Genomic DNA, 26466 nt, shown 5'->3' with positions numbered 1-26466 from the left:
AACATATTTTAAATGGGGAGGTAATACCTTTAGCAACAACTTCTGACTTTCAGTTCTATTTTCTTGCTGCAATTTCTCAATTTGTATTTCATTTGATGCAATTTCTTTTGTTGAATTCAAATGTGCCAAGTATTCATCGACTTTCTTTTCTTCATCATCCCTCAGATCATCACAAACACCAATTAAAGCTTTTTCCAATGGGCTTGCCTTTGTCAATTGCTTCCTGGATGATAGAAAGATTTCAATTATCACATCCATCTTGAAGTATTGTTATTTGGTCGTCGGGTGCTGCATTGCTTCCAATACATTAAAGTTGACTTCATCATCTTGCACCCTGACCTTCTGTTTGCCATCATCAACGTCAATCATGACCTTGGCCGTCTTCATAAAAGGTCTTCCCAGTATTAGAGGAACTTCAGTGTCTTCCTCAATATCCATCACCACAAAATCAATTGGGAACATTTATTTATCAACTTTAACCAAGACATCCTCTGCCACACTATATGGATACTTCATAGATCTATCAACTAGCTGTAATGTCATCCGTGTAGGCCTTACTTCTAGATCTCCTATTCTCCGTAGCATAGACAAAGGCATCAAATTTATACTGGCACCCAAATCAAGCAATGATTTTCCCACTAGCAATGTTCCAATTATAACTGGAATTGTGAAGCTCCCAAGGTCCTTAGATTTCTGAGGTAATGATTTCTAAATTATAGCACTACACCCTACTTCAAGCTCCGCTGTCCCTTCAGAAAATCTTCTCTTCTTTGTTAGGAGCTCTTTCATGAATTTTTCATATGTCGACATCTGCTCCATAGCCTCCACGAAAGGGATATTAATCTGCAGTCGCTTGAAAATGTCCATTTATCTTGCAAACTGCCTTTCCTTATCTTTTTTGGAAGGATTTTGAGGGTATGGTAGGCTCTTCAACTATGGTACCTATTTCTCACCCTTCTCCCTCTTTTTCTCCTCACTTTTATTTTTTTCTTCTTTTTCCTCTCTTTTATTTACAAACTCTCTTTTATTTTGTTCTTCCTATCCCTCTCCCTCCCAAGTTGTCTCCAATCCCTCTTCCCACAATTTTACCACTTCTGGTGGTAATTGATTTACAATGCTCCTTCGGATTAGTCTGTGTGTTGGCTGAAAATTGACTTGCCTGCTGATCTGATAATTGTTTTGCCAACTATCCAACCTGTGTTTCAAGATTCCTGATTGAAGCTTCTGTATTTTTCTAATTAGTCAAAGAAGCTTGCATAAACTTTTCTAGAGTATCCTGCAATTTAGTTGTTGTGTCATGCACGGAAGGATAATGTTGTTGTTGCTGTTGATAAGGAGGTTGTCTGTTTGAAGGACCAACATCTTGCTTCCATCCAAAATTCTGAGTTTGATCGTTTCTCCACCCTTGTGAAAAGTTATTATTGTTGGAGAAATTTCCTGGTCTTCCTTGGTTACTCACATATTGAACTTCTCCTTGTGAGCTAATTTGATAAGAACAATGACCATTTGGATGATCGTCTCCACAGAAGTCACATCTCATGAGTTATTGACTGGGAGAAGATTGCATAACTTGCAACTACTCGGGTAATTTAGACATCTACTTCGTCAGTGCTTCAATCTGTTGAGTCAGAATTTTATTCTAAGCTAAGATCGCATCTATAGTACTAAGGTCAAGCACTCCTTTCCTTTGAACAGTTTGCATGTTATGCTGAGCTTGATGATCTGTGGATGCTAATGCATCAATGATTCTTATTGCTTGCTCTGCATCTACACTCATCATTGTTCCACCTGCTACTGCATCTAATATTATCTTGGTATCAGGCCTTAGACCGTTACAGAATATGTTCAGTTGAGCAATATCTTCAAATTCATGATTTGGGCATTTCCTCAATAAAGAATTGAATCGCTCCCAAGCTTCATAGAATGGCTCATCTAGTCCTTGCCTAAACGTCAAAATATCAGCTTTGGCTTTGATGTAGCGAGATGGTGGAAAGAATTTGTTTAAGAATTTCTCCTCAACATCCTTCCAGCTGTTCAAATTCTGATTTGGATGTGACTTATGCCATTCCTTTGCTTTACCTGCCAAAGAAAAAGGAAACAACTGCATGTATACATGCTCAAGATCTCCTTCTTGAAAGCCTATGGTTCCTATCAATTCATAGAATGTATAGAGATGAGTATATGGATCTTCATTATCCATTCAGTGAATTGATGAGAATTGATTAAACAGAGGAAAGTTGGCTTCATCTCCAAAGTTTTGGTGGTGGGTGGTATAGTTATGCTAGAAAAATATCTTGGCCCTTGTTGCATAGCATAATCTCCAAGTGTCTTTTTGGGTGGAGTTGGTATTTGATTCTCCATGTTTTCTGATTGAAGTGTGATGGAAGTACTAAAAGATTCTTCCCCTGTCTTTCCTTGCTTCTTTTTGTTTTTGCCTTTGTTCCTTCTAGCTCTCTTTTTTATCTTCGGGTCAAATGTTAATCGATCTTTAGGAACCTAACCTCGTAAGAACGTAAATCAAAACAGCTCAAGCAAGGATTAGTACAAAGGAGAAAATTGAATAAACGGTCTAATTAAGGAAAATATACACAAAGCTGGATGAGATAACTAAAAATTTTAAAAGAACAACATTCCCCGACAATGGCGCCAAAAATACTTGTTGATCTCTTTGCAAGCGTACCAAAAGTCAATTGTAGTATAATGACTTTTAAGTAGAGTGTCGAACCCACAAGGAACAGATTCAGTTAAAATAAATAATTATCTCGATCAGCATATATATATATATATATATTTATATATATATATATATACAGAAATTTTAATTTGATAGATCATTGGTACTTAAACTAATTTGCATAAACAGAATACAATAAAAGCAGAAAATTTAGAAAAATTCAGTAAAAGAAACTGGGATTGAATTTCATCTATCTCCCTTGTCTGTAATCTGGATGAATATAATACATAACATCTGAAAATACCAATATTGATGCACACTCAAAAATCATTTATACCGATCTCTCGCGTATAAAATTCATAAGATTAGTTCCTCGAATATTGATTCCTCACATATTTAGCAAATTATCCAGCATTACGATCGAGTGTTAAAAGCAATTGATATATTGAGATCTATTCCTAGCATCACAGTATATCAAGTATCATTGTTCAAATCAGATTTTCAGAAATACTTTCCAGTCATATCTAAAAATCAAAATCAAAACATCTATTGATCAGATAGAATCAAGCATTAAGAAGAGAACAATAATACCAATATTGAGTAAAAATAGAAATGCTATATATAAATATCACCATATTACATCCAAGTTCAAGTATATTACATTCAATCCCACAGAAGAAGATTAGCCACTCATGGTAGCCATCAAAACCTACAAACTAGAGAAGAAGAAGAAGAAGAAAATATGAACTTTGTTCTGCTTCAGGTCGCAATTCTCCAAAAATCCCCAGTTGCCTTCCTTTCTGAACTTTCACAATATAAATACAGCACGAACTCTTGCTTGGGCTACTGAATCTCGCTTGGGCGAGATAGAGTAGTTCAACATGAAAAAAAGGGTCTCGCTTAGGCAACCCAATTCTAGCTTGAGCGAGAATCACACAACTATCGAGACTCCTTCACGAACTCTCGCTTAGGCGAGATTGGTAGCATCAAATCTCGCTTGGGCGAGAATGGCAACAAAAGATGATCTCCACTGCACAAGCTCTCGCTTAAGCGAGATCATTCTTCGCTTAGGCGAGATTGACGGCCCAAGCTCTCGCTTGGACAAGATTGCTTTGGTTTGAGCGACCTTGCAGAGTTTCTTATCTATTTCTTGATGTTTCCTTTCACTTTTCTTGTGTTCTTTCCTCTTCTACTTTAATTTACCTGAAAATTACACAAAATAGGGATCAAGTGATTTCTTTAAGGCAAAACTCGGAAGCATGTAATTGAAACTCATTGATCTTAGATTTAGGGAGAATCAATATGAGATAACACGAATTACAAACAAAAGTGCCAAAGTTCTCTATGAATCTTTTATGATTTTTGGCACTTATCAACGAGCTGAAAAAGACTTTTGGTACAAGTCTACCAAAACTTGTAAAACTAATTGTTTCTTTAACACCAACTTACATGTATTTCTTATGGACCACCAATGTAATTACAATTAAATGGTTATGAACTCAAACTAATTAACTGGCTTAACTCATATCTAATAAAAATGACACAAAGCCTATCAAACATATATGGTGAACCAAGTGCAAATAAGTGAGGAGCTGAAAAGGAATTTTTGTACAAGTCTACCAAAATTTGTAAACTTAATTTTTTTGTACACACTAGCTTACATGTACTTGTTATGGACAAGCAATGTAATTACAATAAATTGGTTATGAGCCCAAACTAATTAACTGGTCTCCTAAAAAAATGACACAAAACCTGTCAAACATATCTAGTTACCCAAGTGCAAATAAGTGAGGAATTCAAAAGGACTTTTTGCACAAGACTACCAAAACTTGTAAAATTAATTTTTTTTGTACATAACTCACATGTACTTGTTATGTTCCATCAATGTTATTGCATTTAACTAGTTTTGAATCCAAATAATTAATTGGCTTGATTGGTCTCCAAAAAACATGACTCAAAATCTGTTAAACATATCTGGTGACCCAAGTGCAAATAAGTGAGAAGTTGGAAATGACATTTTGTACAAGTATACCAAAACTTGTAAAATTAATATTTTTTGTACACACCAACTTACATGTACTCGTTATAGACCACCCATGTAATTACAATTAACAAGTTATGAACCCAAACTACTTAACTAGCTTGACTGGTTTCCAAAAAAAAATGACACAAAACTTGTCAAACATATTTGATGACCTAGGTACAAATAAGTGAGGAACTGGAGAAGACTTTTTGTACAAGTCTACCTAAGCTGACACATGAATATTTTTTCATGATTATCCAATTACGTGTTAATTTTTATATAAAATTTATTAATTTTTAACTTTTACTAAAAGGAATCCATGTTTAATTGATAAAATACATTATTTTATATTCCCACAAAACATATTAACTAAAAAAATGTTAATAAAGTGTATTTTTGTTTCTATTCTTGTATGTGTTTGATGAGATAACAAGAGATATTAATAATACTAATAATACATATAAAAGTCATGGAAAATTAGATATTCTTGAAATTGTGACAAATTTTGCTATTCTTCTTCTCCTTGCTCTTAAAGGTCTTCATCATGTTGTTGTTATTGTAGGTTCTTCTTTCTCAAGCTTAAAAGAACTCCAAAACTATATGTGTCACTCCTTGTCCTTTAGGTGACCTTCACAATATACACAATTGAAAAAATGTCAGTGGTTATAATATAAATGATCATTTTTTCCTTAAACTGTTTATGAAGTAATTTTTCAGACAACACACACCCATTTTGGAAAAGCTTAATACCTATGACAATATAATCAAGAGCAACGTAGCCAAAGGTGCCCATCACCCTTGTAGAAACATGACTTTTGTCACCTTCTAGTCCATTTTTTGTCAACCCATTATCAGAGAGTTTTGGATTATAACTCTGTCATTCAAAAAAACAAATTTTAGAAACTTAGGACTAACTAATAAACTTATCTCTAGCTTGTATGATAATCCTATTTCACTTGTAGAATCAAGTAAGATATTAGAAGTTTTGAGGTCATGAATATTACATCTACTTCATTAGTGAAGAAATGTAAGGCCCTTCGCAGCATAAGCAATATTAACAATAAATATCTAAACAGAAATGTGAATGATGAATTTAAATTTGTCTAACAGAAATTAAATGACAATAACTATATAATGTGACATGATTTGCTTACTGTAGAAAATATGTTCATGCAAATCAGAGAAAGAGAAGATTATCTTCTCCATTACATCCTTTGACATCGCTTCCTTGAATAGATTACGAGAAATCAATTTTTCATGCAACCATCTTAAGTATGAGAAATCACATAACATGTAGCCAACATCAAAAAAAACAAAAAGAAGCTTAGTACATAATTTTACTTCTATCTATTTAAGAAAGCATGAAATCTAAAATATGACTTATGAACCTAAGAGACTAGCTAAAATCAGTAAAAACAGAACTTAAAACTACATAGGCTTAAAACAACTATGACAAACTATCTACTAATTCATGCAAACTTAAAAATAGCAAAAGATTAATGGAAATAAAAATAACTACTAAAAATTATGTAGAAATTTAAAATTTTCCTTTGCGCCACTTGATAAACTACTCTAGAAAACTACTAAAATGAGTATTTAAAACTGAAACAGGATTAATACCATTAGAACTAACTAGAAACAGCAACTACAAAAATATCAATTTCAACTACTAAAAAACTATTGCAGGTATTTATAAAATTAAAATTGAAATAAAAAAAATCATTGTATGCTTAGAATGTACTTCTTTAATCATCCACTCCACTCTCATCACTTAATCTCCCACCAAGAATTATCATAACATGTATCAGGTACATTTAAAGCCCTAAGTTCAAAGAATAATGAAGAGACTAATTACCATCATTGAAACCTATACAAATTTCAAACTATTTTTTTAAATCACAACTAACATGTCGCTTATGTCGTTGATTCTAATCCCTTAGTTTTTCACAAACTAATTTTAAGTCACAGGTAACATTAAAGAAGTCTTCTGTATCAGGATGGAACTCATGAAAAATGCATTTTTCACTAATTCCCAACTTTATATATCTGCAACATAATTTAGTTACAGGCTCAAAGCAAATTTTAGGATATTAAATCAATTTATTTACTGGTATAAATGAAAAACTCCTTTCAGGATTATCATGACAATCTATTTCATTTACTGTGCATTTGTCTCAAAGATCATTCAATTTTTTTCTCAAAATTTTCCCACTATCAAAACTTATACAACCTCGCATAGCACCTACGAATGCTACACACAACAATCACATGCGAAACTTCAATGTAAACAACAACAATCAGACCTATTTTTACCGGAAGCCAACCGGTCAAGTAATTCATTCAACTTCCTTATCGTCAACCCTCCCGAAGCGGTCCCTTACATGTTGTGCAGCACTTGGGTCAAAACCAACAACATTTCACTTTTCACCTCATCACAGCATAACAGAATCCTAAAACAGACAAGACGACGTCGTGCACTAACCTCAACGACGACAAGGGCAAAATTTTCGATTGTATCGCTTGTGACGGCACCACCTTTATGCCAATTGATGAGTCGGAGGACATCGGGGGAGTAACGGGAGATGCCGAGGGCGTCGATGAGGGAGGTGGCGAGGACAGACTCCTTGAGGCCGTAAGAGTCGTGCTCGCGATCGAGGTTGGGGAGTATGAGACGAATAGCTGGGAAGAGGGAGAGGAACTTTTGAAACTTGGAGCCCTTCTTCGCTGCCGACTGGCTCTGCTACATCATGGGAAGAGGCTGGACAACAGTCTGAGTTTGGATTGTTTTAAAAGAAAAAAACAATTAGAAATTAAAAAGCCACGTCAGGGTGTAACAAAGTAGTATCATTTCCCACATTTTTTCTATGCGTAGCGTTTTATCTCAAAGTTAAATGCACACATATAGAAACCTGACTATGGAAATGTAAAAAGATGACACGTGTAAGGACAATAAAAAATCAGTTCGTACAAATGAGAAAATGTTGACCTTCGTGTTATATATATTGTCCTTTATTCCCACCTGTAACAGTTGATCTCTGATTGTGAGTGTTACAGTTTCCACTGTAGCAAAATGGACAGTCTTTTATCTACATTCTCCCCACACAAGAAGGAAAAAGCTTTTGTAGAACTGTTTCATTTTTTCATGTGTAAAGATAACTGCCAAGATATAACTCCTCTCCAAAATATTGATGGTCGAATCATTTGAGCTCAGAATTCTGACAGCTAATAATTCAGATATCTGATTTGCCTGTTGCAGTTGTCCCTATAGAATCTTCATGAAGTAAGTTTCCAAGTAGCCTTTGATCCAAAATCATATTAGGAACCTGAAGACCAAGCTGAAAGGTTAGGTCTGTGAAGAAGGTCAGACGGATAATAGCATAGCTAGTAGAGGAAGCGATTACCTTGTCACCGAAGAAAATTTTTGTGTTATTAGCAATGGCTTCAATAAATTTTAGCTGAAGAAATTCGGGGGTAAGCTTCAAGGTGTTTGCTTCAGCTTCCTTAATTACTCTTGAAATGCAAAAACAATAAAATTAATAGTTTATTTTTTCCAATTCCATAATTGTAATATCTTATTCATAAATATAGCTTCAGCAAAGACATTAGGAAAGGAAAATCTCACCGGTAGAAGTCTGCATCTGCCAGGCTCTTCTCCCGGGCCAGATACATTGCATTCTCTATTTCTTCTTGTCTTCTAGTACTGTCCTTTTCCAACAATTTTTGCTCCATAAGGATCTTGCTAACATTGGCATTCTTCTCAGCCTCGCTAATGGCCATCTTCTTCATAGTCTCTGCCTCCTTCTCCGCTACTTTCTGCTTCTCAATAGCAATTAAGACCTATCCCAAACATCCAAAGCACCTTCCTTAACATCATTTAGTAGAGAGAAGATGAAATTATCAACTAATTACTTACATAGCTCCACACATGTCAACAGGAAAATGACAGCTCTTACTGAAAGTATACCTTAGTACGCTCCTCTTCCATTTGTTCGAAATTGCGTCTTATGGTATTTGGAATAGTTGGCTTTGTGGTGACCCGGACACTAATGATCTCAATTCCTGGAGCATAGCGGGTGCAGTCAACTTGAAGAGCATCTTTCATCTTTTCATCAATCTGAAAGGATCCAAATGATGGTATTATTCAGACAACAAGAAAGGAGAAAAACCATAAGCCAAAAGATGCACATCGGTTTAACTCATCTGTACAAAGCAGGGAAAGAATCACAAAGTACGGTACAACAAAAAACTTGCATGAACTCCTTTCCTGTGGATGACAATAGAAGCTACGAGTTCCTAAGCATACATCAAACTATTTAATATCAAGTCCCACCATCATCTTGTTCTTAATAATTACACTATAAAATGGAAGGTACCAGCATAAAATAAACTATGGCTCTAAAACTCACTTATAAATATTAATATTTAACCTGATCAAACACATCAATATAGACTTGTTGTAGACTGTGAGAGCTGCAGAACTGATTGATCTCATGATGAATCTTGTCATATATCCATGTCTTATCATAGTGTACACCATAGTTGAGTAATGTCTCAAAGACAAATTCCTTATGCAGTCGGTTAACAACCTAAAAGAAGAATATACACCACTTCATAAAAAATATTAAATGTGAGAAAAAAACAGAACACTAGTAAATCTAAGATTATAGAAAAAAAAAACTATCACCTCAATCTTCTCAAAATTGATCATAACACCGCCTTTAGTACCGCAGGGTATATCAGTCACCTGCAATGGTCACCATAATTTCAAAATTCAAAGGGATAGAGCCAAAAGAACTGAAATTCCAATCCTGAACTTTCTCTAATTAAGTTACCTGATCCGTCTGAAGAGTCACTTGAACAGGTTCATACTGGGTAAGAAAAGGCATCTTTAGATGGAATCCTAGAAAACAATAATATAAAGAAAATTAAGCAAACATTGGCGCTAGTATACACTGAACAAAAGAAATGAATATGCAGCACCTGGCTCTGTAATTGTTTTCAGAAGGGCACCTCCTCTCCAATATACCCCCACATGGCCTTCTGGGACTTGGTGCAGAATGGATAAGGTATTTTGGAAGGATGGTGATGCTGAAGGAACAAAAACCTGTAGAAAAATCACATGTCTCTAAGCTTCAAAGGCTGAGTAGAATCAATGTAAATATTTTCCAATTGTAAGAACAGTACAGCAATAAGTAAAAAAAACCTTACCCTAATGTGGTTCGTCTACATGGATCATTGATAAAGAAAAGTAAATGTTTGGGAATCCCAATTAGTTAAGTAGAAGTTCCAACATACTCAACATACATAAACAAGTAAAAAAAATGAAAATGATAAACAAAATATCTTTATTCTCCGAAGTGATCTTCCCAAAAAAAAACGTAGGTAAACAAAAAAAATGCCAAATCAACATCGAAGCAAGACAATTCATCATCATTTAACTTCAGTAGTTTAGAACTTTCCACTTTTCCTCCACCTAACAATTCTAAGCAGATAATTGAATATTTATATCCCTGACATTTCCACAAGTAGGTGTAATATCATATCACATTTGATGCAAAAGAGGTTCTCTCCTTCTCGCACAAGTGGATGTTAGTGATTACATTCCATTCGTATAACTACTATCTCATCACTAAATGCAAGGCCTATAGTAAAATTCAACCAAAAGTGATCAAACAAAATAATAAGTATATCAAGTTTCTGGTAACAGCTAATGCAATTCAACTCCACTTTGCCTGTTTCATTAAGGTCAGTCCACTGAACGAATGCTTGTTATTCAGAAATAGCACTTACCTTTTTTTTTGGGGAAATGTTCCTAACACAATGATACAAGTTAAAGAAAACATCGAAATCAGAGAGAGGCTAACCAATTAAACAGCCAAATCAGATATGTGAGTAATGAATCAATAAAGGATTACATATACGAGTGATATTCAACGGAACATCATCGTAGTTATACGGCATTAGCTGTGGAGGTGAAATAAAGTGAGGCATTGTCGCTTATCAAAAAGTGGAAAACCCAAGCGGGATTGAAAATATTATGGAACCGCAATGAGGAGAAAGAGAGAGAGTTACCAGAGCGACAACGGCAAAGAATGAGAGGAAGGTGAAGAGAATGGCGGTGGAATCGCGGCCTTGCGGTGACGGAGGAGGAGAAGCCACTGTTCGGTGCTGCGAATCCATGGCGGTGGACAGCTTCTTTTTTTTTTCCCTCTTTTTGTTTTATCATGTTTTATCACTAATGATATTTTAACAACCAATTTTCACAACTTCTTTCACAACCTGACATGGAAATAAGAGATTTTATTTTTTTTTTTATAAAAAGTCCACGTAAGGCACGTGTCTAAAGGAAAGAGTGATTGGTGGTTTGAAGGAGTTACAGAAATAAAATAGAAACAAGTGAGAGAGAAGCATCAGTGGTTGAAGTGAGAGAAGCGGGAGTTACAGATCTAAAAGAGAATGGGGGAGAGAGAGCGAAGTAGTGAGAGAAGGAAGTGAGAAAAGTGAGAGAGGAGTTACAAAGCACGCAGTGCAAGTGGTTGGAGCAGCGATGGTGAGCATTTTGTCGTTAAACCATTTACAGGTATCATTTTCGTCCTTGTCCATCGTTTTTTCATCCTCCATGTCGTTTCATATGTGTATTGTTGGTGAGCCCTGTAATTTTCTTCTTCATCCATGGGTATTGCTTTGTTTCGTGGTCATCCCTTTCTGTTTTGGTGAAGCACAAAAATTGTTGGGTTAACCCACTGCGAGAAATTTGTTGATGTTGGTGGAAATGAGTGATTTTAGTTTCATTTTTTGGTTACAGTAAATGTGTGATAAAGTTTTGATTTTTTTTTTCAAATGAGGGTTGTTGAAGAGGTAAGCAAAGTGATTGTTGAAAGTTTATGCTAACCTGTTAATATATAAGTGGTAAGGCAAGGTAATTACTTTCGCACAGACTTTGCAGTAATGAATTGGAACTGAATATTTAAAATGTTTGCACAACATATGTGTGAGTGGGGTAATTGTTTTTGCAGATATCATGATTGGTTCGAAATTATGTTAAGTGGGAAAAAATATTTGGTGTGCTAAAGCATGCTTATATGTTGGACCATATGATGTCCATTATTGTTGCATGTATTCATAGGTGATATGGATTGCATTTATGGTAAGCTGTTTGATGAGTACGTATTTTTGCCCTCATTTAATGTTTAATTCTAGGTATTTTAATTGAATTTGTGTGCTTAAAGATTGATTTAATTGGGATTTCCTATAATTGGGTTTATTGAGCATGAGATACAAAAACATGTTAAAAATAGCTTTTTAGTTGCATAAATGTTCTTTGGATATTTTGAGGTGTGTTAGTGCAGCAGTAGCTAAGTTGAGCTTATGGAGGTGTGGAAATAAATTGATTAAAGTTTCATGACACCTTAAAGATAAATCCAATAATAAGAAATTATCAAAAGCACAAAAATCCAAGTCAAGCATTGCATGAAGACGACAAGAAAAGCTTGAAAAAGTGAAGAAGTTTGACTAAACCAAGAAGAGTGGAACAAAAAATTGGACCTTGCGGTTTTCTTTATCTTTATGATAGAAGATAATTTGGGAAAAATATATCTTTAGATATTTTATTTTATATTTTTAAATAATTATCTTATTTAATTATATCATAAAATATTAAAATATAATAACTACCAAATCTTTTTTTGATATGACAAGATCTTGAATATTTTTAGTTCCACAACAAACAAATATATCTTGAAAATATTGAATTATTTAGAAGATAATTTAAGGAGATTGCAAAGGGTTGATTTGGAAAATTAATAGAAATACTAATTGGAGATAATTTATCATATATCTTTAATTAATTAATTAATTAAATTATATTAGATATTGATATTATCAACCAATTATATTTGTCAAATAGTTTATATTTCTCCAAATATTTTTAAATATTTATCTTTATCTTTATTTTAAAAGATATTTGAGAGATTTTAGCAACAGAAAAGCCCAGTCCAATTCCTATATAAAGACACCAAGGGAGCAGCAGAAAGAAGAAGCTCGGGACTTCAGAGTTTAGGAACCCTTAGGGGGGCCTAATTTCGTTTCCTTTCTCTCTTTCTTCTTCTAATATTTCTATTTTGTATTTCATGGAGTGTTGAACTTCTTGGGTTGATTCCATTGTAATTTCTTAATTGGATTCTAAGGTTAGATCAATTAATTTGTTTGTTCTTTTGATTCTTGTTGAGATTTATTTTCATCTATGTCTTTTGGTTCTTAATTTAGTAAAAGTAATGATTTTTACATTGTAGCAAGTTAGCACGGTGTTAAATTTACATAACATTACAATCGTATGAGTCCAAGGGTGTTTAAATTTTAATTGAGAAGTTACTTTGATTAATTTTAGAAACTTTCATATGATTGAATGAGTTTTTGCTAATAATTGAGAAATTACTTTGATTAAACGTGAAAACTTAGATTAGAATTAATCAAGAAGTTACTTTGGTTAATTAGCTTTTTACTAGATATAAGAGGTAAAAGAATGGACATGATTAGGATTAGTAATATTTAATTGAGAAGTTACTTTGGTTAAATTTACTAAGATTAATCTACAAAGTTCTTGCTTTTGATTGAGAAGTTACTTTGGTTAAAAGTAAGGACGCCAACAAATTAATTGAGAAGTTACATTGATTAATTTGAAGTTTTAAACAAGAAATCAATAACAATAATCTTTAGGAAACCAATGATGAATCCTATTTTGAAAAAGCAGTGGAATCGACCTATTTTTCTTTACTATTGTTTCTATCTTATTTTATCTTTTTATCTTTATCTCTCATACATTTATTTGACTAACTCTTTTGTATAGTTTTATAAGAACTAATTTGTTAAAAATCAATTTCGTGTTCGTTGGGAGACGACTTTGGGTTACTTTACCCTTACTATTTTGTTGACTACTTTCTTAACAAGACTGAAGTTGTTATAGATAAGTAGTATTAATTTGATGTGAATGAGTACACGATTCAAATGTTAGATCAACCAACACCAGAATCACATCACCCTGATATATCTGCTGATAGATATAATGATGCTCATAGTAATATGTCTACTGATGAACATGTCAATTTTGCTAAAGATTTTACTGATTTAGAAATTGAAGATTCTCACACATACATATCTACTTATGGATATGTTGATGATGCTCGATGTGAATATAAAGTTTTATCTATTAATGATGTTATGAGTATAGATGATCTTTTTGTGGAGCAAAGTTGTGAGAATAATACAATCAAGGAACCAAGTGCAGTTGAAGAGCCAACGATATTCGAAGATGCAGTTGAAGCATCAACTATTGCAACTTACTTGGCTAATGATGAAGCAGCAGATTCAACTACTTCAAGTGCAGATTTTTGCTCACAAGGTGAGATTATGAGGATTACTGATGATCTTGTTAACCATCTGAATGCACTCATCACTGTTAATATAAGTGCTAACCTCTTTGTTTGTAACTGCTAACCTATCAGTTTCTTATTGGTAAGCTATCATTTTTTAAGTGTTAAGCTTTCAGTTTGTAAGTGCTAAGCTGTGAGTTTGTAAGTGTTAAGGTATCATTTTTGAAGTGGTAAGGTATGAGTTTGTAAGTGCTAACCTATTAGTATGTCAATGCACATATGGCAGGACGTGACAACAGTAGTTTACAAAAGTGATAGTGTCATGGCTCATTATAGTGATAAGAGTGAATGTGGTGGTCAAAAGAAGCATGAGTTTAAGGTGTGAAGACTTAAATTTTGGTTATTATTGACTAACATGTACAATGACATTTCATAAGTTTTGTTGATGCATATATGCAGACTTTTAGGCATTGCTGTTGGACCAAGTACATTGCTTCATTAAATAAAAATTTAACTGGAGAACAAAGGTCCGTAATTGAAGACACACCATTTGGATGGTTTTTGATGTTGAAAAGAAATGTAAAAATGAGTAGGAAACTTCTTAGTTCCTTAATCAGTGTGTGGGTTGAAAGGAAGGGGGTTTTATCATAAGTAATAAAGTTGTTCGTTTATCTTTATTGGATGTTTGTTTGGGACTCAGATTACGGGTTGTTGGTCATAGTATTAAGTTAGATGACGTTTTTGTGGAGAACAAGTGTAGGAAATTATTGAATAACAAAATTGTTGATGTTGAGATGTTATATGATTTTCTAAGAAGATGTAGGGAGTCGATTAGCCTAGAGGATTACTATAGGCTATATATTGTTTTGGGAATATCGGAGTTCCTTATTCCAAGTCGCAAGGGAACAATTTTTCACATGTTATTTACCATTGTTGATGACCTTAGTGGTCTTGGAAAATACAATTGGGGTGGACTTGTTTATGAACAGTTAGTTGGGAGCATATGCAATGCATCCATGTTCTTACAGGACAAAGGAAAGAAGAGACACTTCCACATTGTTGGTTGTGTGTACTTGTTACAAGTAATTTTTAATGAATTCGTTTGAATTGAGATGTGTATTGTTTGAAATAGGAAGAACTGTATTCATTTAATTTTATTGATTTTGAGATGGTTTAGATTTGGGCTTTTGAGCACTTTTTGATTCCAAAATGTGATGTTGGAAATTCAAGCATAATGTTCCCCCGAATATTGCAATGGATGGATATGAAAGTGGCTGAGGAAAAAATAAGTAGTGCTTTGAATAACAAGAAGGTTTGAAAATGGATTTAGTATTAGTAGTTACTTATAGGTATTGACATAAATTGTATGCAGTAATTATTGGGTGTAATGTTTCAGGTTGTGATGGAGGTAGGTGTATCAAAGTCCAAGCTTTGTCATCCTTTTATGCAGGAAGGTTTTGATAAATATGGTGAAGGATTTGAGGACGACGAAGACGAAGAAGACGAGGAAAATTTAAGTATAGAAATAGCTAAACAAGAAGTTGAGATTATGGAACTGCGGAAGGCAATGGAGGATTTTAAAGCTATAATCAATGATACATCCAAAAAGATTTTGAAACAAGATGTTCCCGTTGAACCACATAATTATGGGGGACAGTAAGACTTTGATGAATATGGGCAAGAAGAGAGGTTTGAGGATGTTGAAAGGACTCCTCTGCAGCAACATGACGAAGAGGTTGGTGCGAACATACAGTGAGATGAAAGTCAAATTAGTAATTTGTACCACCGATTGAAGGAAGAACCGAAGCAGTGTTTCAAGAGCATAGTCATACGAACTCCTTTTATGACTTATGGGAGGAGGAGGAAACGAAGTAGTTAGAAGTTGTTAGATGTTTTTAGTGTTGTTAGATTTGATTTGAATTAAACATAGAGTAAATTAATTGTGGTACCCTTAATTTATGTAAATTGTGGATGAATTATGAATTTATAGCAGTAATGTTTGGAACAAGAATTAAAATTATATTCTTAATTTGTTTATTGACAATTGAATGTGGTTCTTTTGTTGGTTCTTTATTCAATGTTGTTTAATGGATTCGAATTATGTTGTATGTGTAATAAAGGAAAGAAAGATTGAGAATGAGTAATGTGAAATTTTGTTGTCATGTATTCTGCAAGAATAACATTTTTTTTTCCAGGATGCCTTTAATAATATTTGTACTCCAACCTACAATAGTTAACAGTGATATATGCGCATGGTTTTGTCTACCTTAATTGGTTTTCTAAGTGCAAAGAAAGGACATAAGTACTGATAACTCAGGTGACTGATTTTGAAACAAATGTTGTTTGTGCTGCCAAATATAAGGGTGCAGTTTATGTGCTAAGCCGTGCCTAAATAACTGCTAAGAAGTACTACTTTATTTTCAATTATGTTGATATTTTCAGGAGCCATGTAATTCTAATATTACTCCATCCTGCAATAGTTAATAGTGATATATGTGCATGGTTTTGTCTACCTTAATTGGTTTTATAAGTGCAAAGCAATAATATAAGTACTGATAACCTAGGTGACTGATTTTGAAATAAATGTTGTTTGTGCTGCCAAATATAAGGGTGCAGTTTATGTACTAAGTCGTGCCTAAATAACTACTAAGAAGTACTACTTTATTTTCAGTTATGTTGATATTTTCAGGAGCCATGTAATTATGATATTTCTCTATCCTGCAATAGTTAACATTGATATATGCTCATGGTTTTGTCTACCTTAATTGGTTTTCTAAGTGCAAAGTAATGACATTAGTACTGATAATCCAAGTGAATGATTTTTAAAAAAATGTTCTTTGTGCTACCAAATAAGAGGGTGCAGTTTATGTGCGAACCCGTGCCTTAATAACTGCTAAGCAGTAGTACTTTCTTTTCAGTTATGTTGATATTTTCATGAGCCATGTAATTCTGATATTACTCCATCCTGCAATAGTTAACAATTATATATGCGCATGGTTTTGTCTACCTTAATTGGTTTTCTAAGTGCAAAGCAATGACATAAGTACTGATAACCCAGGTGACTGATTTTGAAACAAATGTTGTTTGTGCTACCAAATATAAGGATGCAATTTATGTGCTAAGTTGTGCCTAAATAACTGTTAAGCAGTACTACTTTATTTTCAGTTATGTTGATATTTTCAGTAGCCATGTAATTCTGATATTAGTCTGGTGGAGTTCCAAAGGTGCGTGAAGAACTTCATGGCAACGAAGTTGGATGAAGGAATGGATGCAAGTTTTGAAGGCACTTGCAAGCTATAGAAAGTGAAAGAGGTGATAGGATTTCCTAATCTATGCTAGCCTAAGGAAGGTGACTAGAGGTAGAGAGAGGAAATCTCTAGAAAGGGGTGACTCTCAAAGGCAATAGAGGGAGGAGTGCTCTCAACTCAAGTAGCATCTATTGCATAAAATTTCAAGAGTGTCTACAAATGAGTGAAATTTTGACTTTTATATGAAGCCATTTACACATGAGAAAGGAGAGCCATTGGATGGAGTAGGCCTTGATCTTGGCCCTTAGATCAAGCTTGGAGAAGGAGGCAAGGTCACGCCCCTTGGATCTTGGCTTGAAGAACAAGAAGGATTCTTAGCCTTTAGATGTGATGACCAACCTTAGTCAAACCATGAAGCAAAGGAGCCTCCTTGTCTTGATAATCTCGGCCATGTATGAAGAGAATTGGGCCGAGCCCAATTTGAACCCCATCCTATGTTCTTTTCATGTCTTATGTATTATTGGAAAGCAAAGCCCAAAGAATGACCCAATTTAAATCTACACTACTAGATTTATATGCACTTCTTCAAGTCTTTGTGATCTCTTTGGCCCATTTGAATAATGTGTGAAGCCCATTGAATTTGTGATCATCTAATGGGAGGCCCTTTTGAATCTTCTTCATCATTGATCTTGTAATTGGGCCTTTTAATGGGCTTGGGCTTGGGCTTGGGCTTGAAGGTACAATTGGGCTTGGTGGGGTCACATCATAGTCCATCCTACAATAATTAACAGTGATATATGTGCATGCTTTTGTGTACCTTAATTGGTTTAATAAGTGCAAAGCAATGACATAAGTACTGATAACCCAAGTGAATGATTTTTAAACAAATGTTCTTTGTGCTGCCAATTAAGAGGCTACAGTTTATGTGCTAACCCGTGAGTCCGTAAGTGCGAATTTGTATGTGTTATTTGTTATTGATATCCATATTGGAGTTCAAAAAATTATCGGACACAAAAAAAGCTTAATCATTTAATGTTGTTTGGAGTTAACATAATTTTTTTGTTTAACATTGTTTTCTTAATGTCAGGTATACGACCATACAATGTCAAGAAGTTGTAAATCCAAAAGATTCTAACAAAGTGAAGACATGAAATTATTTATAAACCTACAACCACGTATGTGCTAAACTACGTGGGAAATAATATCTGTTGTTACTGTCTGATACAACAAACTGGGCATGACAACAGAATTGCAGAAACAATCTCCATTTACCAATTCAACCTTCATCCACCATATCGTAATGACAGATATAGAACAGGTCCAAAAAGACAGTACAAAATAACCCTCCAAATGTTGTCATTCATTTCTACATCGAGAATTGAAAGTCATGACATATGTTCAGTGGTTTGGATGTTAATAAATAACAGCAGCGTGATATATTACCTAATGATGTCTTCATTTGTAGATATTTGAGTATCGATATTGTGCTCTAATGACGCTAGAAGAGTGATAGAGGCTGTACCCCACCAAATTAAAACATATTAAATGCAGTACATGAAAGTGAACCAAGTCGTCTCCCAACGACCAATATTTTCATTCAAAGCGAATTTTCCAGATGAACACAACAATAAGACACAAGAGGGGGGGGGGTTGGCAGACAGATTCGGAATGCTAATCAATAGATTAATTTAAATGCTACAGTGACTAAAACCGTATTGACATCCCTGATTCAAACGCAATTTCACTTATCATAGGCCACCAAATTAACACCAATCCTGCCTTGTCTCAATCCACTAGATAATAATTCACTAAGCGAAAATTACAATCTAGCTTCATTATGCAATTAAGCAATGCACACATCCTTAAATTCGTGACAGCCAAGCTACATACATTAAGCATGAACGTATCTTAAACAAAACACATGCAATTACTCTGTAAATTAAGCATTGACAGATTCACCACATGCATTCCACGAATTCAGAACAAAAACATGGCAGATTTCACAAAACAAGCACAACCTCAAAGCTTCATTGCATTTTTCATCAAGGAGTCAATACACGAATTTAGCTAGACATGGAAATGAGTAATTAAACACTTTAAAACTGAAATCACAAAAATCAGAACCAAGAACCCTAACTTATCAAATCTGAAAATGCAATTTAAGAGCAAAAATTGAGATTTCAAAGCTTAAATGGAATGCAAAACGGTGTTATCATATATAAATGCGAAAACCCCATGAATGGGTATTGTTCCAAGTCAATAAAACCCACAAAACGAACTGCCCAAGCAAGAAAACGAATTCCAAACGTAAAACCCTCAATGGGTGCTGTCAAATATGCATAAAAACGGTAAAAATGAGCCAAAAACGTGAAAAACCGCAAGAGGGGCGTCCATGGAAGCTTGGAGAACGAAAATGGAGGTTTTGAAGAGAGGTTGAAGATGATGGAGCGGCTGCCTCTTCCTCATGCAGACCTAATTCGTGGTCATATCACCCATGCCACTCAAAATCACAAAACTGCCATTATGAGTCGCAGAATTACAAAAATGCCACTCTGGGCCTCAAATGTTGACCCATTGACTTTGCTGACGTGGAAATGACATGGAAATGATGTGGCAATGATGTGGAAAGTTTCTTCAACTAAATATTAATGTCCAAGCTCCAAAATTGCTTCACCCAAATACCTAAAAATAATTAAAAACAAAAATTAGGCCAAATAATGTGAAATTAGTCCAAATTCGGAACAGTGGCCCAATAAAGCCCAACAGATGAAAAACATGATGAACAATTAAGCACTAATCAACTGTCTAATGGGTGCACAAAGGCTGGTGGAATAGAAGAAAATAATGACTCATCAGAGAGACATAAAACCTGTGGAAGGTGAGAGTGATAACCGGTTGTTTGAATTAACCATGGTCGTGGGTAGCTGAACTGTAGGCGCTCCACTCTCCATATTAAGGGTAACCTGGTGCAAAATGTTTAAATATGTTTATAATGTGAACAACATAAATTGGGTGTAATGAAGTAATTCTAATTCAATCCGTTTAAATATGTTTATAATGTGAATGAATTACTTACATCAAGATTCCTTGTCGATTTAGTTAATGATGCCCTCCATTTTCGTTTCTTGGAAATCTTTTCAACTGTTGATTGAAGCCTATTTGTTCGGGTCGACCCTTCCTCTTAGCATGTGAAAGGCTTCGTACCATGTTGTCCATTGTTGGCGTTGGATGTTGGGTTAATTTTTCCTTCACCTTCTGGGAAGGAAGACTTACTATATTCAATATAGGTAAGTCAAGAGTTGCATACATGAAATCAAGTTGGGTTAACACAGAATTTGTCACATTCTCATATTGACATGCAACTTCTACAATTTCGTAAAATCTCTTACACATGAAGTCATACCTTTCGACATGGGGATCGTCCTTATTATGTTTGTATGATGCTTTTATGTAAGTGTGTCTTCATCGAATGTGTTTGCTCCACCTCTTCAATAGGTACTGCGGAGATACACTTTTGACCTCTTTTTGTGCTAGTACAAGAAAGTTGTGTCGGCATAAAATACCTTTAAATTCAAACAAAAGACAAGTACATCCAATTTGTTGCGTCACTTTATCAAGAACAACTTCATTCATTTTGTCATCACTTTGTCCATTACGTATGCACTCCTCTTTAACAATGTACTTTGAATACATTTCATCACATTCGTAACTTTTGATAGTGCAATTGATCTTACTCCTTAACTCTTGCTGAACTTCAGCTAGCTTTGCATGAGTGTATTCTTCCTGGAACTGCCTGTCAATTAATGATTGAGTGGCACGAGGTAGGGTGGTATTGGAGGAAGCAAAATCAACTTCAATTTCTTTCTCGGCCTTCGACCATAGCACATTGTCATATTAGACGACAAATTGTTTCACTGTTGTGGTTGAATTTATGAAACCATCAAAGAAGGCATTCATACTCTCACTTCTTTGAGTGGTGGACATACCAGCCCAAAATTGAGACGTCAAATAACAAGGAACCCATCTACTTCTTTCGGCGTAAAGCGTAGAAAGCCATTCGTTATGATGTAAGTCGAAGCTGGATATGAATTGTTCCCAACCAAGCTCAAAATTAATTGTGGAGGTGGACTCGTACACCAATTGTTTCAAAGCATGTTCTATGGTCTTGTGCATTGTCAATCCACCCAACTTTTCGAGGACTTTCTTTATGATGTGCCACAAACACCAGCAATGCCTGGTGTTGGGAAATACAACAGTAATAGCATTTTTCATTACTTTGCATTGGTTAGTTATGATGCCATCTGGTGCCCTATTCCCCATGCACCTTAACCAGCATTGAAAGAGCCATGTGAAAGTTGATGCATCCTTTGCAGAGAGCAACCCACATTCAAGTAGAATTGAGTGGCCATGATGGTTAACACCAACGAAGGGTGCGAACGACATTTTGTATTTGTTGGTGAGGTATGTAGTGTCGAATGATATGACATCGCCAAAGTCCACTAACGTGGCTCTACTCCTTGCATATGCTTAAAAGACATTAATGATTCTATTTTCAGCATCAATGTCAATTTCATAATAGAAGGAATTATTCAACCCTCTCATTCTTGAGAAATGTTGCATCAAAGCCTGCCCATCTCCCTCCTTGCCAAAAGCTCGTCTTTGCTGCCCGATGTAGTTCCTTGCGTCCCGTCAAAACCTCCTGCTTGACCAACCAAGGACCTAAATGTCTTATTCAAACGTACACCAGCCTCGTCATTAATATCAAGTGTTCGCTTAGCCTACAAATTCAATCTTCTATTCCTACGTATTAACCTTGATTTGGTTGGACTAATGTCATGATTGTGATCATGTACCACAGTGCTTAGTGTCCATGCTTCTAGTTTTTTGTACTACTGTTAAGCTTGTTGGACATTGTCTTGTTTGGGTTGGGTGGGTCTTCAATTCTGGCGAGATTTGGGACATGTAACATCCCTAAGGAATATTACTTTTAAATACATATAGATGAATAAATAAAATAAAAACACAATATTAATAAATCAAACCTCATTTATAATTACACTTTCCCAAAAACGCGGGAAAATGAAAACCATAAAATGGTATATTTTATCAAAAATTCAAAGGTAATAATTATTACAGTCCCATAAAATAACTAAACATAAATTGTTTGAAAACACGAAATTATCGAAATAACAAAGGTCTTCAATTCCCCAATTAATCCCACTCTTTATCTCAAGCATCTCCTGGCTCACCTGTCAAATCATCTGCTCCCGGATAACAAGTTATCCGATCATTGCCACACACACAGAGATAGGGTGAGCTATGCCCATATACATATATATGTATATATATATATATATATATATATATATATATATATATATATAAAATAAATATGACATTCATCCCAAAGAAAATAAATCTTGCCTAAACATTTCATTATTTCAAATTACCCATGCTTGATCTCATAGTCCTTCATGAGTCATATGCATGAAACTAGGTCTCGGGACTTTACTGTGCTCCCACGAAACTAACCCATTCGTGTTCCAATCCCTACGAGTCTATCTTGCTCATAGTCATGCCCCACAGACTCCTCGTTTGTAGAAAACCATCCAAGCCTTCCTCGCTCGGACCTTGGCACGCACACAATCACCATACTATGGACTCCTCGCCCAATAGCAGCCAACGAGAACAAAACTATTCCTTGCCCATCGTGCGTCCGACACATGTAATCACCATACTAAGGACTCCTCGCCTCTTAGTAGCTGACGGGAACTAACCAGTTCCATGCCCATCATGCGTCCCACCACTAAGCACATCCCAGACCCCTATTGGACTTAGTCCATCAAGCCCAAACACAAAAGTAAGTGAACTTAGTCCTTCAAGTCCACTGATCAAAGCAACAACCAATTCCACAACAACCAAAACGCCCGGCGACCAAACCCCCACTGCCAGGCGCAAAGTGCCAAACAAGAGTTGCGCTGCTCCGTCATCGCCTAGCGGAAACTTCCCTGCCGCCAGGCGCCATGCATGTCTAGTGGCCACTGCCACTGTTTAAGTCACCTATCGCCTGGCGACTTGCCCCGCACCGCTAGGTGCCATACCAGTAGCGTAGTGCTACTGGTTTTTGGCATTTCCAACAAGTCTTAAGAGACCCAAAACATGTAATTCGTCTTTCACACATCAATCATAGTATTTAAGACATAACACCACAACTAAACACAACACGTATAATTAACTCGTGCCCAAATTAAATATTAACATGCCCTATCATGCTTTACCTTATTCATTTATAAAAACCAGTCAAGAGATGGTCCTCATGGTACCCTCCTTTTGCAACAACACAAGTTTAGACAATTCACAATACTCTATCATACTACAACTACACACTCAAATCGTGCCAATTCAATTTTATCATGCACACCTACACTTCTTCTATTATTACCTTAAACCTGCCCCCTATTCACAATGTACATCAACCCTGTACCCATACAGTTCAATTTTAATATCACTCATGCTACCATGTCTTAAACTTGCACCTATTCTTAATTAATAAGACCAACACTGCAGTAATCAACAAGTATGAAACACTTAGCCCATCCATATCATACATAATACTCTCATCATTATGACCAAATGACACACATCCTAAATCATGGTCTATCGCACACCAAAACACGTTCTAAAAGCGACCCGAGTAACTGCCCCATGACCATATCACAGACCCATCCAACTTCTCCCTACACTGATGGGTCACCTAGCGGCAACCCCGACGCCGCGAGGCAGTTCGTGAAAAATATGGGTTCTACCATATTTCTCCCGCACTCAGTGTCACTCGCAAACCCCCACTTTCGAGTTTACCTTCACTTTGGCGAAATTCCACATGCTCATCCCATCCAGGTTTTAGAATATAGTCATGTTATCATTGATTCCTTACAAACAGTACACCACTAATAAATATCATCCATGTAATTTATCTACAACCCCAACATGGACCCTGAATCCCGATTTCAAGTAAAGGTTCACGTCATGTTCTACAATTAAGCATTTACAGATAACAACTCATCATATCAATTATTCTCATATCATAAAATCACCTCAGACATCCCCACATCACTAAAATACCAAAAATGCGCGAGAACAGGGCAAGCCAGTTTGTGTCACCTGGCGGACATCACATAGCCGCCAGGCGGTGCATAGCATAAAACCCAGAAAATAGTTCTAGAAGCATGAGTCGCCGGGCGGGCCTTCAATGCCCGCCACGTGGTTTTTGGAAATTTCTAGAAATGCAACAGAATTCAACACGATTCCAAATTACACAACCCATATCATCCAGAATAGCACGAAAAACATATAAACAACATACAACACACAAAATTAACTCCCCTAACCTGGTTTCCTTTGTGTAAAGCTTTGAATATCCCTTGGTTCTCCCTTGCTTGACCACTAGCCTTCCTGGACTTCTCTCAATTCAGCCTCAAATTCCACTCACACTCTCAATACTCACTTATTTTCGCACTTCTCTACCTATCTCACAATGGCAACTACAGAAATCTTTCTTTTTTCCCTCTATTTGATTTTTAATGGTGTTTTAATGATGAATTCAAGTCCTAAAACGAAAATGTCCTATTAATGGTGTTAATTATCATTCAAGCACTCTAAATGGATTGTTTTCCAGCCACCCTTGGCTGCTAGGATTGCTAGGGTTTCCTTTAACCCTTCAACTTCAAGCCAAAACTAAAAACAACAAAAATAAAGTTTAATTTGGGTTTTCCATGGCTTGAACCCATAACCATGCAATGCCAAATCAATGTCAAACCATCATGCCAATTCATATTTCTTACTAACTCATGATTCAATTATTATAATATCGCATAACATGGTCTACATATATAAAAAAATAATACCAATTTAAATAACACACAATTGGCAAATATAGGACTTGAACCCAAGTCCTCTCACACAATCAAAGTACTTTCAACCACTTGAGCTAGTACTTTTCCATGCCATAACACTCCGTATTTAATGTCTTAATGGCTTCTACTACCCGCATTTATTAAATAATTATTTAATTAATTATTTAAATCTCTCAGGTCTTACAGGACATGTACTTCCCTTCCCTTGAGCAAACTAATTTCAGGTAACACAACTGGTTATCGTCATCCTTTTTTGATGTACGAGTTCGAACACCAAAACCACATTTCACAGCATGTTGCTTGTAGAAACTCTTAACCTCTTCTGCACTTTGAAATCGCATTCCAACAGTGGGCACAACACCCTCCTCAGTGTTGTTAATGACTTAAGCACTATCACACATTTCATTCGCATCAGATGTGCCTAGTCCACAGTCTTCATCAAGTAAAGTTATGTCGTCCAAGCATATTGGGTCATCTTGTTCCCCATTTTGCAACTGTTCATCACAGTAAATTCACATTCAGTTTACTTCATCCATAACTCCACCATCCCAATGGCCATTGGATCAGTTTAGGTATTTTATTTTTTGTTTATAATTTTAAAACTCTGTTTGTGATTCATATGAAGGTAGCATTTAGGTAGCATTTGATTTCAGAAATAATATTTCAATAAGCTTAGGATTGCATTTGAGAATGTATAAGCAAATAAAAAACCTACTTAATAAGTATACGTATATGGGAGACAATAAGAAGATTATAACGCATCATTGTAAGTGGTCGAATTAGTTGTTGGTGGAAGTAAAAGCTGGCATTAATTTCTTCTCTTACGTCTTCAATGGTGGCCAAAATGTCAGCCCTTGTTAGTCGATCAACATTAATTCCACCTTCAATTTGCTTTTAGAAGCTTTAATGGTGTTTATGTATTTTTAATTTTTTCTAAGCTGAAAATTCAGACTATGCCCTTCATTGCAATGAATGCAATTAAATGGTGATGGCTGAAGTGACATGTCGCAACCGAGATCACGGCGGGACGGCAAAAATAATTAAAAAAACAGAGGAGTCGCCACCATAGTTTATTATGGAAAACTATAGAAAAAACCTTAAAAGAATAGTCTTCGAAACCAAATTTCAATTCGGGGGTCGGTTACGTGTGGGAAAGGTATTAGCACCCCGCAACACCCGTCTTAAGATGGTTCCCTCTTTAATTAAGTGTGCAAAGTAGAATTTTGATGTTTAGAATATT

The 26466-nt window shown here is 35.4% G+C and overlaps 1 protein-coding gene and 1 non-coding gene across 9 annotated transcripts; one reads left to right on the top strand and one right to left on the bottom strand.

Annotated features, from left to right (window-relative positions):
• Nucleotides 1-1865: 1865 nt before the first annotated feature.
• LOC114180041 lies at nucleotides 1866-1972 on the top strand. The gene has a single exon (XR_003603617.1). It is a non-coding gene; the product is annotated as a small nucleolar RNA R71 (small nucleolar RNA).
• Nucleotides 1973-5054: 3082 nt separating this feature from the next.
• On the bottom strand, nucleotides 5055-10914 carry LOC114176311 (erlin-2-B-like). Of its 8 annotated transcripts, none has more exons than XM_028061304.1 (13): nucleotides 10770-10914; nucleotides 9678-9801; nucleotides 9530-9597; nucleotides 9382-9441; nucleotides 9125-9283; nucleotides 8662-8811; nucleotides 8320-8534; nucleotides 8099-8207; nucleotides 7717-8020; nucleotides 7180-7467; nucleotides 7001-7091; nucleotides 5448-5571; nucleotides 5055-5325 (listed from the first exon to the last, which is right to left on the bottom strand). In XM_028061304.1, exons 1-9 carry the CDS (start codon nucleotides 10875-10877, stop codon nucleotides 7928-7930), a joined length of 1086 nt encoding a protein of 361 aa, XP_027917105.1. In that variant the 5' UTR covers nucleotides 10878-10914; the 3' UTR covers nucleotides 5055-5325; nucleotides 5448-5571; nucleotides 7001-7091; nucleotides 7180-7467; nucleotides 7717-7927. The 8 variants fall into 8 exon arrangements, with proteins under 8 accessions (XP_027917105.1, XP_027917108.1, XP_027917106.1 ...); XM_028061307.1 differs by having other exon boundaries at nucleotides 7001-7073; XM_028061305.1 differs by having other exon boundaries at nucleotides 7001-7467; nucleotides 7684-8020.
• Nucleotides 10915-26466: the final 15552 nt, after the last annotated feature.

The sequence above is a fragment of the Vigna unguiculata genome, chromosome 3 (assembly GCF_004118075.2).
Source record: "Vigna unguiculata cultivar IT97K-499-35 chromosome 3, ASM411807v1, whole genome shotgun sequence".
In the NCBI taxonomy this organism is placed as follows: domain Eukaryota; kingdom Viridiplantae; phylum Streptophyta; class Magnoliopsida; order Fabales; family Fabaceae; genus Vigna; species Vigna unguiculata.
Note: the sequence above shows the minus strand (reverse complement) of the source record. Positions and strands in the feature narration are given on the sequence as shown.